Source organism: Scleropages formosus, chromosome 23, assembly GCF_900964775.1.
Source record: "Scleropages formosus chromosome 23, fSclFor1.1, whole genome shotgun sequence".
Taxonomy (NCBI): Eukaryota; Metazoa; Chordata; class Actinopteri; order Osteoglossiformes; family Osteoglossidae; genus Scleropages; species Scleropages formosus.
In genome coordinates this window covers 1,458,149-1,484,864 of record NC_041828.1, presented here as the reverse complement: position 1 = coordinate 1,484,864, position 26,716 = coordinate 1,458,149, and the positions used below count along the sequence as shown (strand labels likewise).

Here is a 26,716-nt window from a genome sequence, read left to right as displayed (position 1 = left end):
TGATAAGAACAAACCACAGAAACACAGTGGGGGGGGTCTCTGTGGCACCTGGAAACATCTGTTAGCAGGCAGTTTACAAATGTGCTGGACAGGGGTTGTATAATGGTTGCCATGGATACCACTACAGACTGCTGGGCCTTCTCCCTGTCAACCAGAGCCTTAAGAGACCTTCATGGTGAACTAGTCAGTACCCCACCACTACTCTACTGCTGAACAGCAACCAACACCGTTGGTCTGAATCCTCCATCTACCAACCCATATAGGACAGAGACGAAACAAAAATCTAGTAGTTCTTTTTATTGCATTTATTAATGTCTTCCTCAAGTACCCATGATTAGCAATTCAATCCTTGACCCCAGTAAGGAGGCAGCAGAAAAAGAAAAAAGTGAACTGAAACTTCATACAAAAGAACTTCCAGAAGAGAGACAAGGTTCCCCCGGAGAGACAGGTGAACAGGGTGTGTTCGGGAAGAGGGAGGGAACGTCCTCAGAGACAGGCAGCTTAAGAGCGCTACGTACGTGCAGCTGATCCCATTCTGCCATAGTTCAGACACGGTTAGACTGGTTTACCAACAGGGGTTTATGAAGAATACTATAAAACCGTCAAGACCCTGTAGACCACGACTGGGCGTAGCTGTCTGTCCCCGTTCCAAGCACAGACACACACGTAGTAGCGGAAGGGGCATCGTTTAGAGAAGTGAAGCGAAGCACAAGCAGCACTAACTGATCCATGGAACCGCCCAAACACAAGAGAGTCAGCTCTTCCCTCCTGGTCCCAAAGGACACGCATCAATTCCCATAAAAGCGCTCAGTGCTGGGCCGACACAGGGAACACTGACTGGGCAGAAACACGGAATGTACGAAAGAGTCAGTGCCATGTGGAATGAACATACACTTTGGGTGTGTTTTTTCTCCTAAATTTTCTGCATCAGGATTTTAAGAATGATTTAAAAAAGTGAACCTGCACATAACTTTTTTTAAATTTATCCTAAACTGAGAATGATAACACATCCATGGAATTGTATCTACTAACGGTATCATTGTTACCATAGCTGTACGCAGAGAGGAAAGCGCTGACAAATTATAGCACATGTGCTTTACAGTTGGATTGCATATATGGAGATCACGTCTCCGTGTTCGTTAGGACCCACCCCCAAGGTAGGAGAAAAGGATGCTGACCACACCCTCTTGCCCCCCAATTGGCTACTAGAAACCAAAAGCATTACCTGACTGGCCAAATGAAAAAGCTGATTCATGCTAATGACTTCACCGTTTTGGCAGTTGTTTTTAAACAACTTTTCTTTCATACCAGAATGATTAAACTTAAGCACACAAGAAAAAAAAAAGTTTTGGCAAATCAAAGGTTGTTTACAGTTGGCCACTACTAAAGCTGACTTAATTTATTGGAAAGCTGCTTCTTGCGATTGGCTGAGAGACTGCTTGGGGTAAAGCAAGCACTCCTCCCATTGGCTCAAGAAAGAAGCAGCTACTGTTGATAGAAATAGGTTGGGGGGCGGGGGGGTGTGGGATCAGTCTGTGTTGTGATTGGTTTGTTGGCTGGTCATCCGGGGAGGCCTTCACAAAAAGGGGGTGGTCTCTATCGTGCTTCCCTTCTAGCCTGCGATCTCTGTTGCCGTGGTGACCAACTTCTTGCCGTCCCAGACAGTTTTGAATTGCTCTGGTACTGGGAGCTCAGTCTGGGGGTGGGGGAGAAAAGAACATTTAATTCCAATTATCATTTTTTCCTTCACCATTGAGTATACAGTTGGATAATGAGTAACATGGCATAAACATGCAAAAATGTGTTACATTCATCTTTCAGTTATCCCACAAATACTGCAATCCACACATTACAGTCTCCAAACCCCCCCATTGGTCAGAGCCCGTCACTCACAAAGTCTCCACCCGCGCCAGGCACAAGTACGTTCATCTCGGAGCTCTTAGCACTGACGATCTCACAGTCTAGTGAGGCGGCACTCAGGTACACGTGGCACCCATCTGTCTTGTTGATGGAAATCGTGGGCACCTTGCCCATCACCTGCAGTTACCCCCCCACCCAAGAGGTATACAAAGTTATACTACTCAAGCTATATTGAAAATGACGCAGTAAATATCAAAATTTAGACTTCAGGCACCCTTTAAATTACAGATTACATTGTAATTGACATTCTTGTCTTAAAAGAGGGAAATTAATGCAAATATGGTTCAATTTCTTTGGTTTTACTGTATGAATACAACAGTATTGATACACCTTTATCAATTGTTTACAATAAACTCCATGCCTATTGCATATTGGTGAGAAAAAAAGGCCCCTCTGCTAACTAAAGTAAAACTAGCTTTCACTGCCACATTCCAAAAGTGAATGGTGTATCTCTCATTCATACATACATTATACATACATACATACATACATTATACATACATATATATATATATATATATATATATATATATATATTAAAAAAAAAAAGATCCTCTGGATTTTGTTTAACCTATACTTTACTTCACTTCACTTCCAATGGTCTCCTTAAGCAACCCAGGCTAATATTCAAATCATACCTCCACTACTGAAAACTAGAATTTCCCCAAATGTACATTCCAAACAAAACACAAAAACTTTAAAAATTACAGTAAATAAGTTCCTTCCTTCTACATCATGCACCTAAAGGGAAAGGAAAAACCACCTTATAGGGTCCCCACAAAAACCAGAACACAAACATACCTGAAGCTTGATATCCTTGCAGTTTATCACCTCCACAATTCCCACAACATCATCAAACACCAGGCCCAACTTTTTGCAGTTATCTGCAAGAGAATACAAGGTGAAGTGACACAAAACAGCATTTGCTGTTGATTCAAGTTCTTATTTCTGGACTCGTGAGAGACAGAGAGAGACTCAGTCACATACCAATGGTGATGGAGTTGATCTTGCCCTTCACCTGCAGGGTGCTGTTGTTACACTTAAAGGCATAGACAACCTGCTTCAGTTCAGTGTCACTGATCACCAGGCCCTGTGCGCCATCCTGGTTCTCCTGCAGGGGGTGAGAGAAGGCCAAACAAGAGTGAGTAAAATGACATTTATTCATTTAGCTTTGGATGCTTTCCCCAAAAACAAGTTAAGGTGTTAAGCTACTTATACTTGTGTACCTACAGTATTTATAGAGCAGAGTAATTTTAACTTCAATTCAGGGCGAGTCCCTTGATGAAGGGTACTAAAACAGGGGGTGGGATTCAAACCTGTGACCCAAGTACAGAGACAGCAAGCACCGCACTGTACTGCCTACTGTCCCAGAAACATCTATCGCATGAAAACACAATTGTCTAAGCACTGAAGTGACAGAGACCTTGTCCCTACGAAAGCGAGTGTGCATGATTATGAGGTATTGGACTGACTGCCACTATTCACCCCCCAGCTCTCACCACTCTCCACTTTTTGCCTTCCAACTCCAGGACGCGGGGGCCCATGCGAGATGGGGCACTCGATGCTGCAGGCTGGGGTATGGAGAAGGGCTTGGGGCCAGAACAAACCGGACCACCATGGGTTTTCAGAGCTGGGTTCTTGTGTGTCTTCTGATCATCAGACACATGCTTCAACCCTGCCAGGTAAATGTTTCATCTGCATTTATTCATTCAGCTGATGCTTTTCTCCAATGCAACTTAAAATGTTAAGGTTATAAGAGGGTTACAATTATTTACCCATTAATACAGCTGAGTAATTCTACTGGAGCAATTTAGGGTAGGCACCTTGCTTAAGGATACTAAAGGTGTAGATGGGGATCAAACCTGCGACCTCTAGATCCAAAGGCAGCAGCTCTAACCACTATGCTACCAGCTGTCCCTGGTTAGTAGGGCAATGGTTAGAGCTACTGAAACAGGAACACTGACTGTGAATCAGTGGAGCTAAACTTGGTTTGATCTTTAATCAGCAAGGAGCTATAAAAACAAACACAAAAAGATGCCCAGACCACAGAGCAGGAGAGCAGCCTCACCCTTGGTTATGTCAGAACCCTTGTTGATGGAGGCAAACAGGGCATTGCGGGAGGTGGCGCCCGAGTCACCAGCAGCAGGTGATTGGTCAAGATCAACTTGAGGTGGTGGGGGCCCTGGAGGAGGGGGAGGAGCACCTCCAGCAGAACGGGCAGGTGCAGCAGAAGACCCTGAGGCCACTGGACCCTGGGGTGGGGAGATGGGGGCAGACAGGACTGATGAAAAAAGTCCAGGCTGTGCAGCAGGTGAACACTGAGGAAGAAACTAACAGATTTGAGAGGAAAATCTAAGTACTGCTCACCGTCTTACTCCAGCACAGACCGGTGGTGTGGTGCTGCTTGATGTAGTTCTGCAGCTCCGTCCAGATGGAGAGGTAACTCTTCACCCAGTCCACATGCTTCTTGTCCCTGAGAGACAAAAGTTTTAAAGTGAAATGCAGAGAAGTGGCTTGTAAAAGCTGGCCAAAGCAGGACATTCCAGAAAGAGTCACATGACAACAGTACAGCTACAGACTGAATGACGACATGCAAAACCAAAATAAGGAAGGAAAGGAGACAATAAGACGGTTGAATTACTAAACAAAACTTCAACAAGGGACAGACAGGAGAGGGGGCGGAGACAGCCACACTCCTCACTTTTCCTTGTAGTCCTTGAGGACACGGTTGGTGTAGAACATGGCAGCGTCCTGCATCTCCTTCACATAGGGACCAGGCTTCGGCGCCTGGCAGAGAGAGCGAGAAGCAGTGTGAAAACACCGTCCAGTTAAGACGCACTGCTGGCGTTGGGCTTGAGGCCAACGGGTTCTATGTTTCTTCACCATCGAAGCTGTAATGAAGGCCTACAAATCGGAGCGACAAAAATACTATACGCCACAGTGCATCTTTACTCTTCTCTACTGGCCACCCTGAAGTCAGCCAAGGTGACATATTTAGCTTTGAGCTTCCAGGAAGACATTTATTTTTGAGAATTACGTACCCACTCGTTTTTAAAAAAAACACGCACACAACCCACAACCGCCTCTCCTGTCACACTTACTATGGCGACCCAGCCAAGGGCAGGGACACTCTCGCTGACAGCAGACAGGTGGTTGAAGAATGTGGAGGAGCGGTTCTGCTCTCGGAAACTTTGTACTTGCTGGATCACGCTGGACAGTGGTGCTAGCAGTGTAGATAGCACAGCCTAGGCAAACAACTTAATATGAATGACCAAAAATGTACATTCAATGAGCAGACAAGTCAATTAATTCCTTCATTACACACTTTTTGTGTGTACACATGTGGTCAGACTAACATCAGATGGCTTCTGTGAGCTGGAGGCTGTGATCAGGAACTGCTTCTGGCAGGAAAACACCCGTTTCATCATCTCTGCCTGAGAGAGCGAGACAGACATTCAGGGAAGGGGTGGACAATAAACCCCAACAAGGAGGAGACCAACTGTTCCACAGAATCACACCTCACCTGTTTCTGCACATCACCCCCAATCTGCTGGCTGAGAGACAGGTACTCCTCCACTGGGCCAGAGAGGAGGCTGTTGTAGGCTTCCACAAACACAGCTAGAAAACAACACTCTGCTCATTAACCTAACATTTTAAGATGTTTTTGAAGAAGTACACCGTGAGCTTTCAGAAAGACAATTACTACATTAAAGGGTTTGTTTGTACATGGCTTGGCAGAATGGGAAACATCTCCAAGTTACCTCCAGCACCGCTTCCAGCGGAGGCAACTCCGGCTCCAGACACTGCCTCAAGACGGCTCACGGCCACCTCCAAACGCTGCACCAAACTTGCTAGCTCAGCCATACCTGTGGAGGACAGAGGGGTGCAGCAAGAGCTCAGCAGCCATGCTTCGTGGTCTAATTCTCATTTTATTGCTCAAGCTGAAACTTTGGTTGGATATTCATGGGCACTGAAAATGAGAGGCAATACCAGAAAGAAGTCAATGCTGCATATACCAAGGTTCACCACAGGGGGGCACCCCCATAACTGTCAGGGGGGCTCTGGGCGTGGCAGGCAAGTGCACAAGTGAGTATGAGGCAAAGTACAAAGTACTATTTTGCCTTCCTTATGTACGTTTCCATCTTCTCTTGCCTGTCTCACGTGAACAGCTGGTACATTTCCTCTTTAGAACAGGTCAATCACAGACTCCATCGTTACATCTTTGAAGGACACTCACCGAGAGCAAGACCCACACTGTTTGTGGTAGATGCTTTTACCCAAAGTGAAGCAATTATTGAGAGCATCACTCCCTGTTGAGCTGGTTTTCAGCAGACGAAAGCCGGGTTAAGTGCCTTGCTCTTGCTTTCAGATGTCAACAGCGGCACCCCTCAAACCTGCAACCTTTCCATTCACAACTGAAACCTGGTCACCGCACAGCAGCCTGGGTTCCAGCAGTTCTATATGCAGCACCAGGGATGGGCCTCTGGGATCAGTTCAGCAATTTAAGGAAGTCTCCCTGGGCAGTGTAGCAAGTCCTGGCGTGTGCCAACACACACAAATGCACACAGAGCAGAAAATGAAAATGGGAAAACAAACTGACATCCAACACCCTGCAGAGTGACTCACACTCAGGAACACTCATCTGAGGGAACAGAATGAGAAATAACCCAAAACACAGACATTTGTCTAAGGGCTACTGTTAATGCTGTAAGCAAATGCAAATAAGGGGGGCGCAGTGGGTTGGACCGGGTCCTGCTCTCCAGTGGGTCTGGGGTTCGAGTCCCGTTTGGGGTGCCTTGCGATGGACTGACGTCCCGTCCTGGGTGTGTCCCCTCCCCCTCCGGCCTTCCGCCCTGAGTTGCCGGGTAGGCTCCGGTTCTCCGCAACCCCATATGGGACAAGCGGTTCAGAAAACGTGTGTGCGCGCAAATGCAAAATACCCCCCCCCCCAATTGTCCCTCAAAGCACTGTAAGCAAAAGAGCTGCATTTGCATATTGTTACCAGCACCCAAAAATATTTTAATAAGGTAATGCATTTCCCAAGACTGACAAAACAGAGAAGCGTTGAAGAAAAGGACGCTTTGGAAGAGGACAAACGGGCTGGTCCGGGGGGGTTCGGTTCTCACGCCGATGACCCACTTCAAACCTGCAATTCACTGGGCTTTGACCCAGTATGTGCGTGCGTAGACACACACACACAGAGCTCTCCAGAGGCAGTGAGACTGCACAACAGCCAGAGCAGAGATATGAAGGAGAAAGGAAGAAACTACAGAGTGAAACAGGAGGTGTAAATAACAGCGCAGACTAGTTTTACTGCAACCACATGCAATTCACCACCACAGTCCTCGCTGGCAACTCCAAACTCTGGCTAACTGACAGACGAGCACACGCACGAAAAATAAAACCAATGGATAAACGACGAGAACAGCGAGGACTTGCCGATCAGGCACCAAACCACACGGGCGGTGACACGGGTTCAAGCTTCACTCTGGTCTGGAAGCTGCGTATCTTGGGGAGGGCTGTTCCTCCGGTTCTGACTTTTGTTTTAGTCACTCACACACGCAGGTCCTTAACGTTAAGCTACAGCCACTCAAAGACAAGCCAGACTGTTAAGTCCCACAGTAAAACAGCGCCTGACTGACACACCTTCAGCACACAGTACTCACTGTCACACCCGTCCCGTGTCTCTCTCTCTCTCTCTCTCTCTCCCTCCCTCCTTCACACACACCAGTTTACCTGAGTGCGGTACTCCTCGCCATGCCATGGTGCATTATTGTTGTCATATTTACCTCACACTCGGTCACTTTTTCCCTCACTACCGCTCTGTTACCGCCAAGTACTGCGCGCGCCGAATGCAGCTCCTTCTGTGCGCGTGCGATGCGTGGCGACAGCGGTAAATAGGACAGGCCGCGCGCACCGGTTGGGACGGGGGGGGGGGGGTCTGGCAGAGACAGTGCGGTCATCGAAATCATCGGTCCCCAGTAACCGTGGTGAAGCGGTGTGGGTGCTCGTCCGATACTCTGTCACGGGGACTTGGATTGAAGGCGAACCGGCTCTAACGCGCGTATCTGTGGCGCGCGCGCCGTGCAGCTACATCGGCCTCGCGCAGCGCTTCCTGTATCTCGCCCCCCCCCCACAGTCGGGCTCTGACTCTGCAAAGCGGAGCTGCACGCGCGCATACGGCTCTTCTTCGCAAACACTCAAACGGCTCCTCCACAGACACGTCGCACCTCCGGCTCGGTACTAACTAAGCAGTAAATCCCGTCAAAACCCGCCCGTGTCCGCAATGCCCGCCGCAGTCACTCAGTGCTGCTCAATCTGTGTTTGTCTGTCAGCCCACGACCGGGTTCTGACTGTCACTCAAGACTCAGAGGACGCGGTGGCGGCGTCCCGGACGCCTAGTTTGAGGAGCGCCAGCGCCTTACCTCGCACTCGTCCCGGGGCACTTTGGCGTCCTCAACCTGCAACACTTCGCACCGTCTGTATCGCTGCGTCTCCGTACGTGTGTACCTCTGTCTCTGTGTGTGTATGCCTCGCTCCACCCTTCTCGCTCTTCCTGTGCGAGCGGCAGCGTTCCCAGCAGCCTCTGCGCGATACTCTTGTCCAGCGCGCACCCATTCCTTTCCCTTATAAGGCGAGGAGAGAGAGCGCGAGCCGCGCTTCCGGCCACCTTCCGCGTTGAACGCAGATCGGTGGGAATCTGCGCACAACGGGCTGCGGCGGCTTGAGTTCGTGTGGCATTAAAATTCAGAGGAGAACGAAAAAGAATCTCCAGCTCCCAGCTGGGGAAAGTACTGTTCATCCTCACTGTGGTGAAAGAACACCTCAAAGCACAATGCACGCGCCCGACGTCACATACGATTTACCCAGGACTACTTGCGCTGATCGACCCACTTCTAGAGCTGTTTAAACGTGTACTTTATCAACTGAGGCTCAGCATTTTGGTCGAGGGCACTGCCGGTGGAGCGAGATTCTTAATGTGAGACCTTTGAGCACAAAGGAAACTATAACCACTGAGGCTGTATCCAGGCACTGAAGGAGGAACCCATGACCTGCCCAGTACGACCCACACGTGGCCCTAATAGGCAACAGGGCTTCTTTCTAAGGCTCCCAAACGTGTGTCACCCTTCATGTGTCTTGAGGAGAATCCTGGTTCAGTCACAAGGAACACCCTGCCGGTTTCCGCCGGCCCGTTTGTCCACAAGCACCATAGTAACGCAAACAAGACAACGGCTCAGAAGCGTGTGCATGGTCTGCTCTCTCAGACTAAATGGTTTAAGTTGCCCAATCCCATTAATGCAGTGGACTTCAAAACTGTTGCACCTGTGGTCCACTGGAGCAGGAAGTGATTAACAGATGGTAAAAGTGCTTTGCTTCCTGGAAAGAACACAGTAACCAGAACTCTTCACCGGGGTACCCAAGTGTGGTCCTCAGCACATGCTGGATCAGCTCAGTCTCAGCTTCTGCTTCCCATATTACGGTACATCACCTCACCTGCTCTTTAAATTGGACATCTGGGTCTGATTGTGCACAGCCTGCATCACCGTTCAGGGTCCCTAAGGACATGTTACTGTCCAAAGAAGTGGAGCAAAAGATTATCAACAAAGGAGGCCTTTGTCAGCCTTGCTGAGAAGGGGAAGAACCAGCTTTACCTGCAGCTAATGAGCTCCCTGCAGCCTAAAGGGTTTTGGGAGGTTAAAGGAGGCTCTGGGCATCATAGGGAATAAAGAGGGATTGAGAAGAGAGGAGAGTGCTGCAGCTCAGCGATGTCTGAAAGCGAAGAGGTCAAGTGCTTGTATAAATGTGTTACAGGGTGACTCGGCCGGTATTGTTACCCTTAAATATTCTGGTTGAAAATTTAATAAAGATGTACATACAGGCCATTACATGAGACTGTGAGGACAAGGGTGAGAGACTGAAGATGTGGGTGATGGTTAGGATGAGGGTAAAAATTAGTTTAGCTGTGCATGTTGAAACAGCTGTGGCATGTGAGTTTCTGCCCCCTGGCAGCTATTACACACTTACACACACCGAGGGGGGGCAGTTGTCATTTCCGCCGTGCACGTTTTCTACAAATTTCAAAACATTCTGTGGATTTGTGCTGAAATACCCCGATGGACCTGCTCCAACGAGCTACACTGGACATGACCGGGAAGTGTGTCAGACTAATCTCAAACCCAGGGCCATCTGGCCATTGCACTGGACTTGGAGGACACAGAAGGTGGTGCACGCATGACCAGTGCAAAGGAGAGAGGCAGGAGAGAGTTCTCCAAACACATGCTCCCAGGGGAAGGGAAACAGTCAACAGCTGTGCTATTAATGCTGCAGTCTGCCATCGATCCATAGCAAGTGTTTGAAAGACAGCAAAGGGCACCAAACAGCCCAGATGCAAGTGCAGAAGTGTGAAACAGTCCATGTAGCCACTTTCCTTTCAGTTTATCAAACACATCCTACCAATCATGTTGACCCACATGCCATAGCTACCCTATGCACTTTATCCTGGAGCAGTTGGTGGTGTAGTGGCTAAAGCTCTCACTGTGTAAATGGAAGCTCCTACATTCCAATCTCCTCCCTGTAATAGATATAGTAGGAATACTCTTCTCTAAATGTGGATTGCTATAAAGTTTACTGACAGTCAAATTGGACAAAAGTGTCATACACATGTTTTTTAAAAAAAAAAAAAAAAAAAAAATTCAGCAGAATTAAAGTTTCAGTAACTCATGCAGCTAGGGACATGAGCTAAAGAAGCAAAGCACACTAAAAATGCTTATGAAAGCAGTAAGGAGCTACTGCTACGTGCTTTACGAATCTGTTCAGCACAAGCCTGTGGAGACTGAACACACAAATGCGGGACATATTTACGTAAACCATAGTGAAACAACAAATGAAGGTGGAAATTGGCGCTGGACAAACACACCCAAGGTCGCCACAGATTCTCTCTTCCTCCAAAAGGGGTTTATACTGAAAATATAAAACTTGTCAGTGATGCAAATTAAACCAAGTGGAGTCAGATTTAAATATTCTCTTTAATTTACAGAGAATCCAGTTTAACCAGGTCCAGTCAGAGAATGTGGAGGAGGAAAAAAAAAAAAAAAAAAAAAAAAAAAAAAAAAATCCTTCAACTAAAGCAAAAAGTGAACAATCAAAACAAACAATCCCTTCATATTACTGCTTCCCTTGACTGCCACACCAATGGACTCCATTTCCCAGAATGCCAGAAAAAGGAGTGCACTGCATGGGTCATGCCACCCCCATCAACAGATGGACATGGACAAATGGGAGCAGCTCAGAGCCCAGCCGGGGTCCACAGGGCCACAAAGGCGTCAAGTATAGCTCTACAGTCAGGGCCATCCCTTTAAGTAGTACAGAAAGAAGTAAATCACAGTCAACAGCAGAGACAGACTTTCTTGCACTAGTGTCGGCCAGCAGGGGGAAGAGGTGGGATGCTACTGCTCCCACTAAAGGTGACGCTAATGCTAGCCCACAAACCACTACAGTGAGCCGACACACAGCGTGCAGGCGCTGGGCATGTGCGTTGCACCCTGGTAAACCTGGAGACACAGACAGCAGGGGTCGCCGCCGCAGCAGTCAGTCTCAGTAGTGTGTGTGGTGACAAACAGGTACCAGTGACAAAGTGCATGAGAATAAAACGCAGTTTAAAAGGACAACAGACAAAGTGGTCTTCCAGGTCGAAGACACGTCAAGTGTCCCATTTCCAAGTGTCCAGTGTGTTGTCCAGTTCAGGCCCAAGCACACTTCCTGTGTCCTCATGTTACTACGGCAACATACACAGTGCTGCACGGCCTCTCTTGATTGATGCACATGCTGAACTGAAAAATGCATCAAAAACACACACACACACACACACACACACACACACACACACACACACATACACACACACACACACACACAGGTCGAGTCTTCTGGCTCCAAGGTTCACGGTGAGCCCGACCGGTGCACGCTCAGGGGTGGGGGACCGGGAGGGGGAAGTACATTCTCAACATTTGTGGGGCAGAGGTGGCACATTCACAGGGCCAGGGAGTGGTTTTGCCAGCCCCTGGGTGGGTGGGTGGGGGGGGTCCATGTCTCTCTTGGCTCAGTGGGGGTGCAGTAGGAAGTGGTCTGTGGCAGGGGTTAGAACCCCTCCTTTTACAGCTCATGTGTCTGAGTGTCATGCCTGTGACACGAGTCCAGCAGCATGGCGGGCGGGGTTGGGGGGGGCAGCCAAACCCTACCCCTCCATTCCCCACGTCATGGTCGCTATAGCAACTCCTCCCTCTGCTTTTTGGGCCTCAGGGGACCCTGTCCGTTGCGGAGGGCCCCGTTCTGGGGTCTCAGTAGCTGACCCCTCTCCCGCTCCGTCCAGGGGGGGCCATCACGCCCATCGTCACTGTCCAGGTCCGAGTCAGAGCGCATGAGTGAGGACGAGGTGGGGGCGGGAACGGGCTTGAGGCGGCCTGATGGAGGAATGGGAGTGGGTTTGAGAGACAGATATGGAGAGAGTGTGTGTGTGTGTGTGTGTGTGTGTGTGTGTGTGTCAGTGTTTGTCATACTTGCTCGGGGAACCTGCAGTTCCAGGCTGTCCTGCTCATCGGCTTCCAGCATCTTGTAGCGGCTCTTTCTGCGCATGCGACTTTTACGCCTGCTCAAGACATACACACACAAGCTATTTTTAACAGCCTGACATATGCACTCATGTTCTTACTGCTGAAAACATCCAATTAAGTCACTTAAGAAAAAAAGCCATCAAACAATTACGCACCACGCAAACACGTACAAAACAACACAAGAAAAACCCCGGCAGAGCGGATCAGGTCTCACCTGCGGCAGCAACACACCACCCCCCAGACGAGCATCGCCACGGCAACCACAATCGTGAAGGATGTGATAGTTACATAAAGGATGCTCCACTCTGAAAGACACGGGGGGGATTGTTAAGCAAGCTGCTGGTGGACAACAGGCAAATGGTGACAAGCTGGGTACTGCATTTCGCCTCCTCACCACAGTTGCTCTCGGCGTCTCCCAGCTGCACGCGGAGGAAGTTCTCCATCCAGAAGGGGTGACAGACGCAGCGCCGTGTGAACGAGTCGCACTCGCCGTGACTAGAGCAGTTCAGCTGGCAGACTGTGGAAACAAGGACAGGGTCAGTGGAGCAGGGGCCATGTCAGGACTGGGAGCAGGAAAAAGGGGAGGGGCCATGTTGTTCCAGCAATCAGGAGGTACGGCATAATTACTCACTGACAGTGTCCACTCGTCTGGCCTTAAAAATAAGGAAGTCGTTCTTCTGTTTGCGCAGTTTGTTGCGCAGCTCCACAGCAACACTGTGCCCAGGCAGAGGGGGGCGCCCTGGACCCCCAGATACCAGAAACACGATACGGGTGCTGACGTAAAAAACAAACAGTGAGAGCGCAACAAAACACATGGGAATACACACAGACATACACTTGCACACACAGCCTTGACCGCTGACCTGTGTTCGTTGAAGGCGCTGACCTCCCGGACAGTGATGTCGCTGTCAAGCACGCCGAGAAGGACGCCCACTTGTCGGAGCAGCATGTCCCTCTGGCGGTGGGACACCTGTGACACCGCCACCTCCAGGATGAGCTCCACCAGGTCTCGCTCAAATGCATCTGATTGGAGGGACGGACACAGTGTCCGTGTTGATGCGTTTATGTGATGGGTAGCAAAGTATCAAGCAGCATTTCATCATGCAAAAGAAAAAAAATAAGGAACAAAGTGTTCATTAAGTCCCAGTTTAAATGCACATGGTGACCATTCCTGTTTTGCTCTAATGGTCCTGACTTACTAGTGATCCCAAAGACGTATCTGTTACACGTGAGTGAAGAGCTGTGTCAATCTGTCCACCACTCCGCAAACAGTCAAGAATGTTTTAGAACATCTAGAAAACTCCCATTGTCGTTGGGATGTATATTTCAATGGGTTTGCATTAATTAAGGGAGCAAAACCTCCCCAACATGTAAATCCATGATACGATAAGCCTTGGCAAATTTACTTTGCAAATAACTTTGCAGACATTTGTATTGCTCACAAAACAGGCATTTTACTGGAGCAATGACATTTACACTTGGTCACTTTGGAGAAAAGTGAACAAATTGTAGGGTACTTACAATTATTTACCATTCATACAGCTGGGTAATTTTGCTGGAGCAATTATGGGTAAGTTTCTTCCTCAAGTGTACTACAGCTAGAGGTGGGATTCAAACCTAAGACCTTTGCATCCAAAGGCAGCAGCTCTAACCACTCCACTGCCAGCTACCCCTCATCACTAGAGAGGTGCCTCTGAAAGGAACTATAGGAGGTGCTTTTCTAGAGGTATAACCTGCAGCCAGAGCTCCAACCCTGCTATGACACTTGGGATTGGCTTTTGTATAATTCAGCACACAGGTAACCAGGAGCCTCCTCACATTACGAATTTTCAGAGATGCAAACATTCTCTGGGGTATTTATTTTTACCTGCAATGTTTTCACTTAAGGGGGGCATGGTGGCACAGCAGGTTTGGCCAGGTCCCACTGTCTGGCAGGTCTGGGGTTCAAGTCCTACTTGGGGGTGCCTTGTGATGGACTGGCGTCCCGTCCTAGGTGTGTCCCCTCCCCTTCCAGCCTTACAACCTGTGTTGTCGGGTTAGGCTCCACCTTGCTGCAACCCCGCTCGGGACAAGCAGCTTCAGGCAATGTGCGTGCGTTTTCACTTATCCATTTTCTAAATGTAACGTAATGTAAACATATACAGACTGAAGGTGACCTGCATTCACCTGCCGAGCCAATATATGGCAGTAAAACTCAAACAGAAGAATAGTGCGAGACCACACTTATTCGAGTCACTTCCACAGTGATAACAGCTCCTGTCTGGTGTTCATGGGTGTTGGTGATCAGTGACACATTTATGGGATGAATCAATAAATCAGTGTTCAGTGGGAGTTTTCAGAGTTGAAGTACTTTGACTTTGGTGTTAAGTTACAAAGAGACTTCCACTCCCAAATGTTTGTAAACTAAGAAGCCTGTGAACTTCAACACTCAGGTGGCCCAGGTTCTCGAGGTCAGTGTGCACTCGCAGGGGCATTCCTGCATGGGTACGTGCTCATAAACATGAGAGAGGGGCACACACACTCACCTGGCCGCACCTCCACGCTCCCCCTGTCGGAATTGCTCTGGCCTTTGCTGTCCACCACCGTGAGTGTGAAGCTGTACTTCCCCGGCACCAGGTTACTGAGCAGCAGCACCGCCTGGTGGTCGGAGTTGTTCAGCACATCCTGCAACAGCAGGGTTCGGACACACTTCAAATCTACAGTAACAATGAGCGAGAAGCCAGAACCCCCTGGGGGAGCCCAAGAAATGCAGCGCAGCTGGAGAAAGGCCCCCCCACATCCGAGATCCGCAGAAGAGCCCGAGGACACCATGACGGAGTGAAATAATAAGTAGTTAGAAAAGAGTTTGTCCTCCTTGGGGAGCTAATAAGCGGAATTCTGCTGGGGACAGACCCTGGAACAACACAGCTAACGCTTGCAGCCTGGGCTTGCTTTTCCCGTGCTTTGTGTTCCCTTCCCAGCCATGTTTCCCTGGGGGAGCTCATAACTGTAACACTAGCAGCTGCTCTGTGCAGAGTGGCTCTGTGACACAACTCAGACCGCTGTTCCCGAGTGAAACTAATAAGTGTAACACAAGCACTTGTGAAGGCGGGTTGTGTGCTCATACCCCAGCGGCAGGGCTGCTCTCATCACGGGTCCACAGGTAGCTCACGGGGCCCTTGTCGTCGGTTGAGCGGGAGCCATCCAGCACAGCGGTGCGATTGGGGAGGGAGATGGGCGGGCTGGACACGACTCGAGCCACCGGAGCCTGGTCCACCTCTGTGGGGGAGACTCAAGAAGTGACTGTCCCTGTCTCACACACAAACACAGCTGGTAGTGTAGTGGTTAGAGCTACTTCCTTTGGATACAAAGGTCATGGGTTCAACCCCCAGCTCTGGCTGTAGTACCCCTGAGCACAGTACTTACCCTAAATTGTTCTAGTAAAATTACACAGCTCTAAGTAAGTGTCAGTAGTTTAACATTGTAAGTCGCTTTGGAGAAAAGTGTCAGCTAAATGAATAAATGTAAAACACACAAAGGGGGAAACCGAGGTGGTTCGACAGTCCAACGCGGCCGTTACCCTCTTTGACGATGACCCTCACTGTGTCTGTGCTCTGTAGCTTCCTCTCATCGGTCACCGTCAAGCTGAACTCGTATTCTCCGCTTCGCAAACCCGTCACCATGGCAACTGCACTGTCCGCATTCTCGATTTTAACACCCTCTGGGCCCCTGCAAAGAACACGGAAATGGTAGCGGTGTCAACGCTGCATGCACTGACCAAGCAGAAGAGCCGCAAAGGTAAAAGACTGAGCCATAATGGTAGAGCCCACAGTCTAAGGGGACAGAGGCGAACAGCTCGGACTCGAGGGAGGGGGCACGGAACAGAACACTGACTTGCTCTGGCTCCAGTGGTATGTGGAGATGCGCTGGTCATCACTGCTCTTGGTACCGTCTAGCGTGGTTCGGTCAACTGGCAGCGTGAGCTCCTTCTCAGGCCCGGCATCTGCCACAGGGGGCTTGTTGTTCTCTGGGGGGGGGGACACAACATAAGAAGTGCCATCAGCTGGGATATATCCCCACTCAATTTACCTTGGTCCTGAGACTGTCAGCACTCACAACCCATCGCTGACTGAAGACTCACCAGGCTGCACAATGACCGTGACCTGCGCTGTGTCCTGCTGACCAGCCGAGTCGGTGACCGTGAGCTGGAAAGTATAGTCTCCCTCCTGCATGGCGGACAGCTGCAGGGTGGGGGTCCGCACACCCTGGTAAGAAGGGGAGTGGGGGCATGCTTTCAGGGCATCACGCTAACTGAGGCCACAATGTGCCTGTTCACAAGACAAACAATCCGACACACAAACACACACAGGCTTCCCCTCCTCACCTGCATCTCTACCACCTTTCCCTTGCTCTCAGGGCTGAGGGACCACTCATAGGCCAGAGGCTCGTGGTCATCGGTGCTCTGGTTGCCGTACAGAGTGATTGAGTTCCTTGGCAGAGTGATGACCTGGTTGGGCCCGGCGTTGGCCACGGGACGGTAGTCCATGGCTTTGTTCACCAGAAGCGTTGCCTGGGTTGAATTCTGGGCGCCATCAGAATCGGTCACCGTCAGACTGGTATGTGGAAGGGGGAAACACAGAGATTAGAACACAATGACTCATGCGAATTAATGCTGCGCTGGATGCAAAGGGAGTTAAAAGCCGCAGTTCCACAGAACAGGTTGCAAATGCACTCCGCAGGGCAGACAGAGGGTACAGCGCCACCTGAAGGTATAGTTTCCAGGGACCAGGTTGGTGAGCGTGAGGAGCACCGTGTCAGCAGAGACCTTCTCCTCCCTCAGCGGCCCCTTCACCTCCTCCCAGTGCCACGACACAATCTTGTCATCATCTGTACTCTCTGTGGAGTTGCGGGGGGTGGGGGGACAGGGAAGAGACGGGCACAAACACGAAACGACAATGAGTAGAGGAGACAAACATCCACTGTCGTTCTCTGTGACGAAGCATGAAGCAGTAACACAGTGGTTCCTTATTTTCTAAAACCCTTGGTTGCAGCAGAGCACATGCAACTTGTGCTGACCATCGCAGCCAAGAAATGACCGTAAAATACACCCAAGCAGAAGTGTACTGTGGGAGAGCCCTAAATCAGTGTTTACAGCTTATGTCTTGTGTTCCTGAGTGTTGGTGATCAGTAACAAGACAGCAAACGTTACATTTAAGAAATGAATCAGTCAAGAAACAGCACTAAACAGGAGTTTGTGGAGGGGGGGGGGAGAAATTTTCTACTTAAATGCAGCTCAAGGACAAAGTGATGTGATTTGGTTTTTTTTTTTTTTTAAAAACCGTTTTCATTGCAAATCCAAGACAGTATATTAAATAAAAAAAGTGACTCACGGCTGCCATCTATCACTGTAGAGCTGGTCGGCAAGGAGATCTCCTGGAACTTTGGGGAAACCACGGCGACGGGTCGCTTGTTCACCCGTGGCTCTGAGATTGGGGAGGGGTCAGGGTCAGAGCAACACCGGGTTAGGGGTGATCAAAGGAAGTCACACTTCCGCTGCTTGAATGCTTCATTAACAAGTAAATATAGGAACTAGTCCAACTTGGACTGACAGCAAAACATTTATTTGCATTTATTAACTTAGATAATTTTGTCCAAGGCAATGTAAAACTCAGTGAGAACAAAAGTGCATGTCACTAGCAGAGAGAGGCATAGATGAAGACATGTAATTCTCAAAGTTTAGTCTATCTGTCTGATGTCACCATTTAAACTATCACATGGGTAGAGAGTTTGTCGGAAATAGACAAGTATTTGTGACAAATGAGAACGTCAGTTTTCGAAGGAGACCGGAGATCCAGAGAGAAGTCAGTCTGAATGAGATGTTCAAGATGTTTTTTGAATGCTGGTTCAGGTGTATGGAGGGGTGCAGTGGCGCAGCGGGCTTGGCCGGGTCCTGCTCTCTGGCGGGTCTGAAACCGAGTCCGGTTTGGGGTGCCTTGCAATGAACTGGTGTCCCATCCTCGGTGTGTCCCCCTTCAGCCTTGCGCCCTGTGTTAGGCTCTGGTTCGGGACAAGCGGTTTCAGACAGCGCACGAGTACGTGTGTGTGTGTGTGGTTCAGCAGTTCTGAGTGAGAGGTCATTAAACCCAATTGGAGAAAGAACCAAAAACCTACAGGTTTTTGATTTTGAAAAGAAGTCTGGCTGGGGCATACCGAGAGATCAGGCCTTGTAGGTATCAAAGAGCAGATCCACAAATGGTCCTGTAGACTACAACCAAGGTCTTGAATTTGATTTGGGCAGCTACAGGAAGCCGATGGAGAGAGATGACGAGGGGAGATACACGAGAATGCTTTGGCAGGTCAAACAACTTGTACAGCAGCGTTCGTTATCAGTTGAAGAAGTTTGATCGCCGAGTCCAGAAGACCTGACAGAAGAGTTATTGTAGTAGTCCAGGTGGGGTATCACCGTGGCCTGGACCAGAAGTTGTGCAGTCTTGAGATAAGGAGAGATCCTGCAGGTGTTATGCAGAATGTACCTGCAGGACCTGGTTACGGCATCAATGTGTCGAGGGAAGCAGAGAAGCAAGTCGATTATTACTCTCAGGCTCTCAAGTGATAAAGATGAAACGAGCGAGTCATCCAGCTTGATAAGACCGTTTCTGACAGGAGGACAGACCAGCTGGGAGGTGAAATACCTCAGTTTTGGAGGGGTTCAGTTGCAGATGGCGATCAATCAAACAGATGTCTGCGAAGCAGGCAGTGATACATGAGGATATATCTGTAGCGGCAGGAGGAACAGGGGTAAAGCAGTAATGGGAGAATCCACAGGAGGCAACAGAGTGGTGGGAAGACTTCTACATGTAATAGAGTAGGGAACCCAGCACTGAGCCCTGTTGAACACCAGTTAAGAGAGGCTAAGGGGATGACCAGGAACCACAATAGACCCCCTGGTAAGACAGACCTGATAGGTGGAAATCAAACCATTTCAGTGCTGTTCCTCTGAACATGAGCTGTCAAAGAGGAGAGAGTAGAAGCTGATGGTTGACAGACAAGTGCTGTAGACACATAGAGGTCAAGGGATTGCAAGAGTGACAGAAGGCTGGTTGTGTGAATGTTGAAGTCACCCAGGAGGATCAGTGGATTTCTGTCCACAGGGAGAGACCTCAAGAAGATAACAAAGTCATCCAGGAATCAGCCATGAATGACCACAGAGAATAAGGTCAGGGCAGTCAGATAGAGCATAGAATTCAAAGTAGGACAGATCAGGCACTTGGAGAGGAAGATCAGAATATTCCCACTGGGCCAAGATTAGCAGGACTGAGCCTCCACCTCTGTCAGAGGGTAAGTGGTGCAGGAGTAGTAGTTGATGGAGAGGACTGCAGGACTGGGTGTATTGTCCAGAATGTTCCAAGATTCTGTCAGGGCCAGGAGATCAAGTGAGAAGTGGGAGGCGCAGGCTGAGATAACGTTAGCCTGGCAGTTACAGAGGTCTATGGAGACACTGAAACACTGCAGCGGAAGCATTTATGTCTTGATGGCAGTTGTACTACATGCTCTGGGTGTCACAACTTCAGTGTAAGAAATTTGGGAACATAATACCTCGTAGAACACAAGATGGACACCAGATCTCATATAACAGCACTGGTCTCCTTTGATGGACGCCCTTGCTTTCACACAGATGGTGTCGTTACACAACAGTTGCTGTAATATGGAACTGAGTAATTTAGTTTTAGTTTCAGCTGACCTATCTCGTAATTAGCAAATAAAAATTACTGCAACAAAAAACAACAAAAAGAAAATTAATGGACACTTACAGGACCACCGTGAAACTGCAGCAAAAACCTTTCAATGTGATGTACTGTAATGTAAAGACTGTGCCCTGGTCAATTACCTGGTTTTACAGTCACATTAACGTAGCCTTCTCCATGTGCCCCCTCACCATCCACCAGCACTTCGAACTCATAAAATCCGACAGTGAGCTGAGGGACAAAGAGTGAAGACGACATGTGGTCATCAGAAGAGTCCTGCAGCAGCTGCCAATCACCAGCACCCTCTGTCATAACAATACAGTCAGACCACCATGACCCCACCGACATAAACTGACACCGGAACACATAATGCCACAGCATGCAGGGTATTTCCAACTCTTTCTGTACCCTCTATGAGCGGTGGAGGGCCCCCTACCTTGCTCAGTTTGAGGGTCTTGCTGTGCTTGCCCTCCATCTCTCCGCTGTAGTCCTGGGGGTGAGTCTTCAAGCGCCAATCAAAGGTGTAATGCAGACCTGCGATAGAGCACAGTCACAGCACAGCCGCAGAATGCAGAGCACGCTTTGTGTTTGTCTGTGGGTGGGTTTGCCTGCAAAACAGAGGTCATGTATGGCGTGGATAGAATGGATGTTGCAAACTACCTTCAGGAGGTGCTGGCAGGACGTAGGCATTGAGCTCCACCTCATTCCGTGGCAATGTCACCTCCACACTTTGGCCCGCCGACACTACGAGCTCCCGCACTGCAAGGGAGCCCAAAGCACCCAGCCCAGGGTCAGAGGTCAAACAAGTGTCACACGACAATGCTGCAGGCAGATTGGACTTGGGACCCAGGTTCAGACCCTCTAGCAAATTCATATTCAACCGAATCGTTTTTGTAACGACAGAAGAACGACCAAACAAACCCAGGTCCAGACCCCGCACTAAGAACGGACACGTCGTCCTCATGCTGAACCAGCTCACTTACTTGCCACAGTAGGAGAGGTGGGAGCCACAGTGGGGATTGTGGTTAGCAATGCTACGCTGCCGTTGGATGTCTTACTAGCTGAGGTTTCTTCCAACTGGGTGGAGTTCTGATGAGCAGGAAGGGAGGTCAACAACTCCTTGCTACCATTGGTCATCAGGCTATGAGTCCTGTTAGCTGCTTGAGAGGGGGTTGCACCACTGACCGTGGTCCATGAGGAGGAGTGGTTGGCGGTGTCCTTGGAAACGAGGTTAAAGTACTGTCAGAGATACTGTACACACGCTCCAATGTTGTTACACAGAGATACAATACATACACTCACTCACTCACTCTCACACACACACACACACACACACACACACACACACACACACCCTTTCCCTGAAACCAGGATGTGCTCTGTGTAAAACATGCCCAAAACATCCTCACTAAAGAACACAAAAAGTTCACTCACAGAGTTGGGCAGAGCAGCACTTGCAGGCTGGTGGGTAGTGGTGTTCTCCAGGTCCTGCACCCCTGCTGCACGCACTCTCCTCTTCACCAGACCCTTCTCCACCACCTGCTGCAGCAGCCCTTGGGAGGGCAGGTCTGACTCAGGGAGAGCAGTGACACTGCACCCCCGAGGGTCAGAGCAACTCAGAAGCACGCAGCGCCTCCCCAGGCTCCACACGGCGCTGCACGCAGGGTCCAGGCAGCAAGCCTCCCAGCACTGAGTGCTACTCCTCCCATCCGCCAGGGGGCGCCAGCCCAGCCCGATCACACTGCTCCAGTGAATCCCAAGCACCCCACCTGACACTCTGCATAGTCCGGCATTCACCTCTGCAGAGGGAGCATACAGTTTGGAGGTTTGTACACTAGTTTTCCAATTAACTGCCCAACAAGGTTGACATACCAGCACACAGAAGACAGCCACACACACACACACACACACACACACACACACACACACACACTCCCTGCTTCTTCTACACACATTCAGCAGCACAAGTCTGAAATCAAAAAGAGGGATCCACAGACACAGCTTTCAACTGTTGCTTAACAAAACCGAACGGAATAGATGACGTTTACGCTCAGCAAAGCGGAAACCCTGAGATCTGATCGTCGGACCCTCGACTTACTCCCACAAAAGGCACCTCAAAGGGGTACAATGGTAATGTCAGACTGCTCGGAGTCAGCGCGATTACAGGCATTAAATGTCTGCACACACAATTGCATCCATTTTCCCCTGGACATGGTCGCCGTAGTTACGGACAAGCCAAGGGGGGTCATTACACCACAGTGAAACTCTTACAGCTCCCTCCTGGGCCTCCGCAACAGTCCAAACAGAACCCCCCTTGTCCCCCTCAGAGCCCAGGCAAAGTCCACTGCCCCCCCAGCTACTGAGGATACACTGAAACACACCCAGACACACACACAAAGCACAGCAATAATGTCGAACACAAACATACAAAACCACAGATAAACTCAAATAAAGAAAGACACACCCATGGAAACACACACAGACAACGGACATTCTAGCAAGGGACACCTCCACGTGGAAGTGCTGCCGTTTCCAGTGGGCTATGATAGATCTCTCTCTCTCTCTCTCTCTCTCTCTCTCTCTCTCTAATAAAACCAAAAGATGGAGCCCAGTGTGACTCACGGGCAGGTGAGAGGAAGCAAAGAACGCAGCTCAGCGATAGCAGGACAAGCCGGCCCAAGTGCGGCGAGTGAGGTGCGCTCGGACCAGTCGGGTTCCGCTGGGGATCGGTCATGTTCCGCTGAAGCTGAAGTCCTGCAAGACAAAATTTGGCAAAAAGCATGAGAGAGAGGTGTCACTGGTTTTCAGGGTCAATGACAGCAGGAGAGATGGTGGGATACATTGCAACACGAGATACAGTATTGGCTAGTTAGGGTATTGAACTGAACCCCCAACACACTTTTGGTCAGGGTGACCTGAAACACCTGGCCTCCTGGGGGTTTGTCGTTGTGAAACACCATATCAATCCCTCTCAGTTGGGATCACAAGTCTGTGGTCACACACACCTGGTTGGCCTCCTGAGATAAACTTGCTGTTCTACAGGGGGACCCTGTATGCTCTGTGTGTGTGGAGAGCCCTGACCATCTGCATCTGCTCCCTTCTCCTGGTTCATATTTCCACCTCCAGTTTAGCGTTCAAACATCCACCGTTTACCCTGACCTTCAGCTGGCCGTGCATGGGAATCGGACGCCACACACTGCTTTGTGATGCCTAAACAAAGCTGCAGGAGGGTGCTTCAAGGACAGCAACAGTTCATAATGTTCTGGAAGGGTCCATCAGGGTAGATCATATGGAGGCGAAAGCCCATAAAGGTCTCAGCGTTACAGCAGGACTCCTCAGTTTTGAAGGAACATGAAAATACCGGTCAAAACAGCATAATCAGGGAACGTTCATATCTGTAGACGAGCTGCAGGAAACAGGAGCTCAAAGCATCCGCAGCCTTAACAACATGGGTTTGAGCCGGGAAGCAGCCCCGGGATCCTATTTATTGCTCAGGGCATTTTGAAGATTTAGGATTGCTGCTGCCTTGCACTCCAAGAACCCAGGTTCAAATCCCAGCCCCTGCTGTTGCACCCTTGGTCAAACTGATCAAGTAGGACTGATACAGTGAACAATTACCCAGCTGTCTAAAGTGAGTAAATCAGTCTAAGTATCTAATCCTTGCAAACTATATGAAAGAAATAATATAGGAATATAATAACAATAATAGAAACAACAAACAAAAGGAGCCAAATAAATGTAAATGAGAAGGTGGGTCACAGAGCTCACACCACGGTCAGGTTGTGGGATTGGTTATGGGGTAATGTCAGAATGAGGGGTGAGGTAAAACTAAGAGATTAACTGCACAAAAGACACATCAGACACATCATAACTCTCATCTTTACCATAAGCCTTTATGGTTATGAAAAATACTTCTCTTGGGTGTGCAAACTGCTCCCTCTCACAGACTTCTTTTCCACGAGCAAAACGTATAAAGGGCCAAAATAATTACTACTTCTTAGAAGCACATCCATGTCTGCCAAGTCACGCAGCACAGTGTTTCCCGGAACGTCACTGATTTTTACTAAAGCACTTCACTTTGTTTCCCATTAGTTCAGCACAACTTCCCCTTTCTGGGCTTTATAATTCAAACTTCATAAAGTCCCTTTTCACACACCTGCATAGACAAGTTAATAGGACCATGCAGCTGAGTTCCGCTGCAAACTCCAGCTAATGTTACCACGGTTTGACCCAGAGCTCTGAACAAGATAACTTGCTTATCTCCGCTAACACGGCTGGTGTCCTGGGGTATTTGCATACAAATTGAGCGTGTAGCCATGTTTTTGGTAAGAGCTTCCACTAGGTGTTTGCGGGACATTATAGTGCACAGAAAGGTGAGCACACAGAGTGGGGGGAGCGAAACCCCTGGGGGTCCCAGACACACACCACAGAGAGATGGCACTGCCCCATCTGTGAATAAACAACCTGTGTGGAGGGAGATCGGAAAGAGCAACCCCCCCTGGCCTTTGAGCCGGACACATACTGGCATCAATGCAGTGTGAGAAGTTAGAAACCATGTACAAGTGGTTCAAACACTTTAAGGGACACTGCACTGTACCATGGTACTTACACAAAACGTGGTACTTACACTTAACCATACTGATCCCAATGTGTGTAGGAACAGTACACTGTAATCATCCATAAAGACAAAAATGAAAATACAAAAACAATCGCAATGACAGTTGTGCGTGTGTGTCATAACACAACTAATGTCACTCTCACACTGTCCACCAGTGACATGCCGGGGGGTGGTGCCACAGAGGGGTAGTTCAGCACGTGCCTCTCGCACTCGATCATTTTCATGCATTATACACCCCTCACCTCCCTATACATACACATAAACTTTTCATCGTGAACACTTTTGGAATCCCTCGACGTATCGGTCCACACCATGTCTATCATATAGCTCAGCATGGACACTATGAAATGTACTGTACTTGAGGGTGTTACTCCGGTACACAGCGCGGTGAGGACGTGTACTAGGCTCTCGATGAGTTTTTATTGTAACGATTAAGAAACACTGTTAGAGACACAAAGAGCCACGGGAGCGAAGCAATCGGGGCACCAACCTGTGGGACGAGAGGCATCCTTCACATCCGCATTCCGAACACGCGAGCGGGCGCGCGCACACACACACACACACACACAGAGCTTCTCTCTCTCCCAGTGTGATTCTCCTCTGTCCGGTCTGTTCGCCTCCAGCAAAATGAAAGTACGAGACGCTCCAATGGAGTGGAGTGGAGGGGGCGGGTCCTGTCGCGTGTCCACAGGTACCCGAGGAGCACGTGACCGCCGCTCCTGAGTCGCTCAGGTGTGCGAGAACGCCGCGCTGCAGATAGAAGGAAAAACAAAACACACTGAGAAAGGCCAACCCCTCCCCCAACACACACACCGCTGAGCCTACGCTCACGGCTGCGCCTGCGCACATCCGCACGACTGTGAAGAACACACAGCACTGCACAATCTTCAGTATTATTTTAAAGCTGAAGACGACGTTCAATTGGTTCAAACCCAAGCAGAACTTCAATGTACAGCACAGTCTGTCCGGAAACGGAACCACAAAGCAACAATAACAGGAAATAATCATTATTAATGCACACTTAGCCCTGAGTCAGATCATCTTCCTTTCCTTAGACACGTATTTACTTACCGCGGCTAGTAGTAGTAGATGCTGTCACCGCCGCCTTTTCGCGTCTCTGTGTTGCTGTCACACTGTGTCCGTGTGTGTTCGCACAGCGCGGGCTCAGTCAGCCTCTCTCTCCAACATTGCAACAACACACAGCTGTTCGTTCCGCCGGCGACTGCTGCTGGCTGTCTCCCAGTCCTCGACTGCCGCCCCCGGCCCGTTTCTGCCCGTGTCACACTTCCAACGAGGACTGACTCGCCTGCCGAGGGCTAACAAGTTCTCCGTTTGCCGCCTCGGCCCGGCTCGCTACGCTTTGCCCCCTCACCACACTCACTATCTGGGTCACAGTCTGACGGGACTTACACTTTAACCCGGAAGTGCATTCCATCGTGTTGCAGAGAACAGAGCGCTCTTCCGCCCCGCAACGGACTTGTTCATCAGTCAAAGACAAACTAGAGAAACATGTTTTTGGAAACGACAGATGAAGAATAATGCCTATTAAAGCATGCCTTTTGGACAGTACGTGACATAATGTTGTAATTTCTACTTAGATCCCTCGTGTTGACTTCTTTTTGCCACTCATAATGATGGAGGATTTTTGGTGCGCCATATAAGATGTCGTCTTAGTTGGTGCCGTAAGAAATTGTAATTTGATTGGCTAATTTCTGTCTGGAGCCAAAGACGATTGGTTCACTTTTGCTCACACTACCTTGACAGCATCTATTTCATGATTGGATGATTGCCTAGCTGTTTTTTTTGCCCATGCTCAACAAGTGAAGGACCATTCGCTGATTGGC

General features: G+C 49.3%; 2 protein-coding genes across 3 annotated transcripts; both read right to left on the bottom strand.

Annotated features, from left to right (window-relative positions):
* Positions 1 to 282: 282 nt before the first annotated feature.
* cap1 (CAP, adenylate cyclase-associated protein 1 (yeast)) lies at positions 283 to 8,510 on the bottom strand. Its single transcript, XM_018747932.2, has 13 exons — positions 8,346 to 8,510; positions 5,682 to 5,786; positions 5,444 to 5,538; positions 5,277 to 5,354; positions 5,022 to 5,165; positions 4,622 to 4,707; positions 4,288 to 4,393; positions 3,989 to 4,172; positions 3,420 to 3,595; positions 2,908 to 3,031; positions 2,722 to 2,804; positions 1,894 to 2,037; positions 283 to 1,696 (listed from the first exon to the last, which is right to left on the bottom strand). Exons 2-13 carry the CDS (start codon positions 5,782 to 5,784, stop codon positions 1,613 to 1,615), a joined length of 1,407 nt encoding a protein of 468 aa, XP_018603448.1. The 5' UTR covers positions 5,785 to 5,786; positions 8,346 to 8,510; the 3' UTR covers positions 283 to 1,612.
* Positions 8,511 to 11,018: 2,508 nt separating this feature from the next.
* kiaa0319l (KIAA0319-like ortholog) lies at positions 11,019 to 26,291 on the bottom strand. 2 transcript variants are annotated; one of them, XM_029248166.1, is made up of 23 exons: positions 25,944 to 26,291; positions 25,363 to 25,622; positions 22,877 to 23,008; positions 21,689 to 22,053; positions 21,440 to 21,472; positions 21,238 to 21,343; positions 20,915 to 21,013; positions 20,691 to 20,788; positions 20,398 to 20,485; positions 17,900 to 17,992; positions 17,273 to 17,405; positions 16,894 to 17,122; positions 16,651 to 16,774; positions 16,404 to 16,536; positions 16,090 to 16,238; positions 15,637 to 15,788; positions 15,056 to 15,194; positions 13,394 to 13,553; positions 13,162 to 13,304; positions 12,925 to 13,047; positions 12,745 to 12,835; positions 12,477 to 12,565; positions 11,019 to 12,380 (listed from the first exon to the last, which is right to left on the bottom strand). In XM_029248166.1, exons 3-23 carry the CDS (start codon positions 22,986 to 22,988, stop codon positions 12,184 to 12,186), a joined length of 2,856 nt encoding a protein of 951 aa, XP_029103999.1. In that variant the 5' UTR covers positions 22,989 to 23,008; positions 25,363 to 25,622; positions 25,944 to 26,291; the 3' UTR covers positions 11,019 to 12,183. The 2 variants fall into 2 exon arrangements, with proteins under 2 accessions (XP_029103999.1, XP_018603405.1); XM_018747889.2 differs by having other exon boundaries at positions 21,238 to 21,472.
* Between the last annotated feature and the right edge of the window lie 425 nt (positions 26,292 to 26,716).

What these genes read in the sequence shown, in the direction of transcription:
- cap1 (XM_018747932.2), bottom strand. Translation starts at nt 5,784, where the DNA reads ATGGCTGAGCTAGCAAGTTTGGTGCAGCGTTTGGAGGTGGCCGTGAGC. An exon ending in CCCTTGGCTGGGTCGCCATA is followed by an intron (nt 4,708 to 5,021) that starts GTAAGTGTGACA and finishes TCTCTCTGCCAG; the next exon opens with GCGCCGAAGCCTGGTCCCTA. An exon ending in CTCAAGGACTACAAGGAAAA is followed by an intron (nt 4,394 to 4,621) that starts GTGAGGAGTGTG and finishes TTTGTCTCTCAG; the next exon opens with GGACAAGAAGCATGTGGACT.
- kiaa0319l (XM_018747889.2), bottom strand. Translation starts at nt 22,988, where the DNA reads ATGACCGATCCCCAGCGGAACCCGACTGGTCCGAGCGCACCTCACTCG. An exon ending in TTGCTTCCTCTCACCTGCCC is followed by an intron (nt 22,054 to 22,876) that starts GTGAGTCACACT and finishes CTCCCTCTGCAG; the next exon opens with AGGTGAATGCCGGACTATGC. An exon ending in AGCGCCTTCAACGAACACAG is followed by an intron (nt 13,305 to 13,393) that starts GTCAGCGGTCAA and finishes TTTTTACGTCAG; the next exon opens with CACCCGTATCGTGTTTCTGG.